The sequence below is a fragment of the Nicotiana tomentosiformis genome, chromosome 7 (assembly GCF_000390325.3).
Source record: "Nicotiana tomentosiformis chromosome 7, ASM39032v3, whole genome shotgun sequence".
In the NCBI taxonomy this organism is placed as follows: Eukaryota; Viridiplantae; Streptophyta; class Magnoliopsida; order Solanales; family Solanaceae; genus Nicotiana; species Nicotiana tomentosiformis.
Window position 1 is genome coordinate 17,538,593 of NC_090818.1, and position 6,201 is coordinate 17,544,793.

At 36.2% G+C, this 6,201-nt stretch overlaps 1 protein-coding gene across 1 annotated transcript; it reads right to left on the minus strand.

Moving 5' to 3' along the window:
* Positions 1-1,685: 1,685 nt before the first annotated feature.
* On the minus strand, positions 1,686-5,830 carry LOC104094331 (probable beta-1,3-galactosyltransferase 2). The gene is made up of 11 exons (XM_009600251.4): positions 5,388-5,830; positions 4,299-4,398; positions 4,118-4,191; positions 3,825-4,036; positions 3,654-3,717; positions 3,475-3,547; positions 3,251-3,371; positions 2,934-3,021; positions 2,732-2,857; positions 2,501-2,610; positions 1,686-2,175 (listed from the first exon to the last, which is right to left on the minus strand). Exons 1-11 carry the CDS (start codon positions 5,501-5,503, stop codon positions 2,027-2,029), a joined length of 1,233 nt encoding a protein of 410 aa, XP_009598546.1. The 5' UTR covers positions 5,504-5,830; the 3' UTR covers positions 1,686-2,026.
* Positions 5,831-6,201: the final 371 nt, after the last annotated feature.

The following is a 6,201-nucleotide window of genomic DNA, read 5'->3' on the forward strand; positions in this document are numbered from 1 at the left end:
AATTAACTCATATTTCGCGCTTAAAACTCAATCGCGACTTGATGAAATTAGACCAAACTTTCTAGATCACTCCTATAATTCATTATCAAAATGTCGAAAGTCTCGAAATCGAATTTCAATCTCTAGAACTAAAAATGGACTTTTGGATCATTACATGCTTATGTTGAAAACATCAAAACTCTTCCTCGACAGCCTGTAGTGTATCAATCATAACTTCTTGTACTCAACTCCAACTGCCAAACGGTTTAAAGTTCTGCAAACTAGATACAAAGTACTACAACTTTCATGTTTTGCTCATCGCCCAACTCCTTATAGATTGCGAGATATAAGCTCCCAAAGTGAGCCCTGTGCAGCAGAAATTTCTGGCGATGCACACTGCTGTAGCAAAAATCTGCAGTAGCAGCTTTAGTCAATCGATCATAACATTTTGTATAAATGTTTGAATGATAAATGGTTTATCATTCTGGAAACTAGAATCAAAGGGCTACAACTTTCATGTTTTGAAAATGTTCAGATTCCTTATAGATTTCGAGATATAAGCTTCCAAAGTCAGCTTTGCGATTGCACTGGTTGCTGTCCAAAAACAGCTTCTGCAGCAGAAAAATTCCAGCAGCTCCTTTTTGTCCGAAATTCATTCTGTTAACCTTCCAAAATCCACCCGAGGCCCTCGGTACCTTAACCAAATATACCAACATGTCCCAAAATACAATATGAACTTAGTTGAAGCTTCAAACCATGCCAAACAACGCCGAAATTACGAATCGCGCATCGAATCGAATTATGAGTTTTCAAATCTTCCAACTTCTATATTTTGCGCCGAAATATATCAAATCAATTCCGATTGACCTCAAATTTTGCACACAAGTCATAAATGACATAATGGATTTATAAAAAATTTCAGAATCGGATTTCGACCCCGATATCAAAAAGTCAACCCATCGGTCAAATTTCCCAAAAATTCAACTTTCGGCATTTCAAGTCTAATTCTACTACGGACTTCCAAATAAAATTCCGATCACGCTCCTAAGTCCAAAATCACCATACGGAGCTGTTGGAATCATCAAAATTCTATTCCGGGGTCGTTTGCACATAATTTAACATCCGGTCACTATTTGAACTTAAACTTTTAATTTTTCATCAAAATTCCATATCTCTGGCTCTCAAAATGTTGACCAAAGTCAACTCAGTTGAGTTTTAAAGCTCTAATTCACATTTAAATTCATTTTTCACTTGAAAACTTTCCGAATTTTTTTTTTTTTTTTTAACGGACTGCACACGCAAGTCGAGTAATGGTAAATAGTGCTTAAATCACATAATTAATCATTAAATTTAAAGATGACATTTTGAGTCATCACATAATCCTAGCATAACTTGTTTTCAAAGTTCACACCAAAGGACCCCTAAAAGTTTCTTGTTCAACTACTATGTGAATATGCTTTACCAAGTAGTAACAAAGACACAGTTGAAGGTGGGAACAAGCTCTGCTCCCCACTCCTACTATTACTAATATTCTAAAAGAAATTATAGATGTTATTTTATGCAATGCTCTTCCTTATTTTTACCTAAAGGTTTCTTGAAAATGAGATTGGAAAGACCTTTTTTCACTTTAATTATGGTGCATTATTGGAGTAAAATGCAATATGACACCACATTTCAGCAAATTTAAAGTGTACACAAGAAGCAGGTCCACCAAAAAAATGACTTGCATTTATTAAGATTTTACAATCCAGTGAATTATGACTTACATCTTAGCCTAGTGGTAAACAAGAAGAAAAGAGTGGTGAGAGCCATTGCCTGCTTGTGATGACCGCTTTGGCAGCCGTTCTTCTCTACAAAAATGGAGAACTTTACAGCTAGGCCTTGGCACTCTTTCTATAGAATTCCCTCTCTTTCCCCGCAATCCTTCTCTTGATCCCTCCGTGTGTATAACATGTATATCTGTACTCTCGAGCAATAAAATGAGAACTTTTTTTGACATAAAGCATTGGCATCATCTCCTTCCTGAGTTTGGAAGAAATGCATGTGCTCAGATTGCAGCTTTCCATAAAGCATTCTCCCCTTCCCCACACCGTCTGTGGACCTCCTTTAATCTGTCGACGGACCTGCATATCCCGCTGCAGGTCCAGTCAAATGAAGCAACACAGATATTGCCTGCCTGAGCCTTCCATTCACAATCTGCAGCAACAGTGTTATGCTTTAAATAATATGCGATAATAGAAAAGACAAAACAGAATAGGTTTACGAGTTGCAACCTAATGGATTAACTAGCTAGGTAGAACATAGCGCAATCACATTCGACAGAAGAGAGTTTGGTATTTTTGCAGTTAAACATGTAGAAATGTGAGGTTAGTTACAGATTCAGATCTTGGAATTCAAGCAACTATCTCAATGCCTTCTTTTAATAAAATATGCTTTCGTAATTCTGAAGAAAACTTCCCGATGGTTTCTCAAGTTTTATTACGATAGCAAATTAAGACCAGTAAAAAGGAAAAAGCTTTACCTGGTGGAGTTCCACAACATAATCTGCGGTCGTCTATATGGTGCACGTCAAGACCAATAAACCAAGCTCCCAGTGACACATCCTCATTGGCATATTTATGTAGTACATGCCTGCAAGCATCGAGAAGATTATGATCAGAATTTCAAAACAAAAGGGGAGGAAATCATTGTATTTGGATAGTGTTCAGTCCATATAATTAGAAAAAAATATAAAGAAAAGAAAATACTAAACTGATTTACTGATATGTAGGAGGCCAGGTCCTTTGAAATGGCATATATTTGGCCCGTAGCATGACGGAAGTACTTGTTTCCCGTCTCCCCAAATTTCCAGTATTCTGGTTCATGGTATCTTACTCCCCTGTTCAAGAGAAAATTATAAATTGCTAAAGTAATGAAATTTAAAATTGAATTCACTTAGAAAATAAAACCCTTACTTCTGAGCTAGCACAGGACCGGATTTCATGCACCCAATGTACACACGAGGCTTCTTACGATGCCTTGCCAGTGTTTCTGCAAGTGTACCTGCAACAGAAATAGAAAATGAGTTTGCTAGCGAAGAAAACAAACTAGTAAGCGGACACCATTTATATTTGTGCTAACGAGTAAGTAAATTTGGACAAACTTTAGCCAGCTTCCTCTTAGGATGTATTCGATAAACATTTACTATCTACTAATTTATTATGGGAAAGTAAGACATGTAAGACGCTTATGCTATCGCCAATGTGGAAAATAATGTCACGAATTCAGTTACCTATATTTACATGGACATCATCGTCAACTTTTACATAATACTCTGCATCCCATAGCTTAACAGCAGTAGCAAAATAAGTCTTTGTCTTGGCAGACAATTCTAGATAACCCTCGACGTGATCCTGTTCAAAGGCGGCAGAGTTATGTTACAAACTCTTATTTATGAGGAGAATTTTAAAAAAATAGAGTTAGTACATATTGAGCTAATTATAGAGAGAGGATTACCAAGCGCAAGAAATCACCATGCTTTTGGTCCTCGGCTTCAATAGCTCTGTCCAGTATACCCCCTAACGTGGCACTGCACAACAAGTTTATAGCTTTATTAGTCAGAGCGTATAAAGTCTATGCTGTCTATACATCTGCAGATAAAACCGCTAAACATTTGCAACTTCTTAAGTACCTACCCATGACCAATGACAAAGCGCATGATGATTCCTTTCTCTTCTTCCAGCTTCTTTCGTTTTTCGCCTATTTACGATATTATAAACAAGGTAACATATCAGACAGAAACAATGGCAACCAAAAGATGAGTTAAATAAACTAGAAGGGGAGAAGGGAGTGGGAACAGTCCATACCTTGTGGCATCCATGTAGCACGAACTGAATCCCTTCTTTTTCTGCTACTAAATGCGGTATTTATTCCTACAACCACAAAATATTTTCTTTTTCTAGGTGAATCACCCTTCTCAATGTCTTGTGATAGAGGTGCACCGCTAAGAATTGACTCCTGAGTTGCCTTTGCAGCTGCCAACTCCATCTCCAAATTTGAAATTGTTTTGTCTAGTGTCCTGTATAAGATATGCAGTCATAGGAAAGTAAAACTTACTAAACAATAATAGGAAAGAAAAAGAGTGTTGAGCAGAACTCACTGAAGAGCATGATGTGTCTTAGAAACTTCTCCGAAAACATCTTTGGATACTAATTTTACATCTTTCTGCTGCAACTGAAACAACACAAGATAACATCTAAGATATCTTGTATGGGGATTAAACAAGAAATTGAGGCTCGAGTTGGAGATTTCAATAAAAAAACTAGAACAGAAATACTCACAAATTTTGTATCGCAGCCTTCTGAAACTAAGTTGAGTTTTTCAGCTTCTACTGCAGTTGTTCTTGTAATACCACCTTTTGTTTCAGGAACCGTCCACATTCTGCAATAACAAGATACTTGTGTTTAGTATGGAATATCAGTTTTCAAGAGTTATATTCACAAAGAAAGATCATTTCATATAATATTTGCAAAGCTACAGTAAAGAGTGGTGTTTCAATATCAAAAGTCTAGTATTTCAATATTCTAGAATGCTCCTACAACTAACTGTTGTTTATAACCATCTGCACTATTTAGTTTCCTAAATCCAAATCCTTTTTTGTCAAAATACCTAAATCCTTATTCTTATATGACATTCAACACATTATTATTTACAACAACAACAAACTCAGTGGAATCCCACTAGTGGGGTCTAGGGAGGGTAGTGCGTACGCAGACCTTACCCCCTATCCTGCGGATGTAGAGGCCCTGTTTCCAAAGGACCCTTGGCTCGAGAGGATGAATAAACATGTACGCGTACTTGTTCAGTGTGCAAAGGTAAAGAAGAAAATGAACAATAACAAAAAGGGAATGCCAGAAAAGAGTATGAAAGGGGACAATGAGGGAGAATAACATAGCTTGAAGTTTCCATTAATTCAGAAATGAGAAATAAGCCAAACTGGTGATCAAAGGTTATTTTAAGGCCTAAAATACACAATTTTGTAAAATCTCAACCAGAATGTCATTACAGATCTACCAGTGCTTTACCATTTTATTTTGCAAAATTGCCATTATACAAAAGGAAAATATAGGGAAAAAATCAGAAATAATACTCAGAAATTTCAAAAAAGGTAACAATTGAACAGCATCAACAGTTCAACACTCCAAGATTATTTTGCTTATATAGAAACAACACCACAAAATCTCCCTTTCAAAGACATAGCACAATATCCAATCTTGAACTCGTAACATTACCAAAAATTCTTCCTGATAAACTACCGGGTTCAAAATGGCGCAATTAAGAAAAAGTGGAGATATCAAAAATTGGTTGAATTCACATAGGAGATATAACAAGAAAAAGTGAAAATTTCTGATAAAAGGTAATTAATTTACCTGGCGGTGAAGAACATCCCAGCACAAAAACTACCTATACAAAGAAAAAGAGTCCATTTTTGAGAAATAATACTTCTTGATTGCGGTTCTACCACTCCTCTGATCTTGAAAGACATTTCCAATCTAATTAACTCTAATTCTCCTCAGCCAATCTACCTACTACTACCTTTCTGGTTAAAATCCCATATGCAGAACTCAGAGACAGAACCAAATCAAAGACACCCCCAAAGCAAAAGAAGCTATATTGGCCAAAAGTTTAAGAGAAAACTGTTAGTATATGTAAGTTTTTGAATTCTTGAACACAAACTTCGAGGAAGATTCAGAGCTATAGGAAAGAAGGTATAAGCTATAGCTATAGGAAATGATGCTTAAAAAAGGATGCCTTGTTCTCACATCTAATTTGTTCACTTTCTTTTATCCTTTGCTTTGTTCTCCCCCCTCTCTCTCTCCCCCCTATATACACACAACTACTAGTAGTACACTTTGCAGGTAAGCTACTTGGAATAGAAGTGAGAAGACTTGCAAACTGTCCCAGTTTGATATACCAAATTTACCAAACTGTCCTTGTCAGTACTTTGGACCATTTTCTCTTATTTAAATTGAGATGGGGATTCTTGAATAACTGTAACAGTTTTCTTATTTTTTTGTCTTAGTGTGACATGAATGCCCTTTCCTTCTTTAACTTTTTCTTGAATGTGAACATATGCTTTGACAGTTTTGTTTTAGAGACAATAGATTATAGTGACAGGAGAATCAATACAGAGACAGAAAAATATTGTTTAATATTATCTCCGTTCCAATTTACGAATCTGTT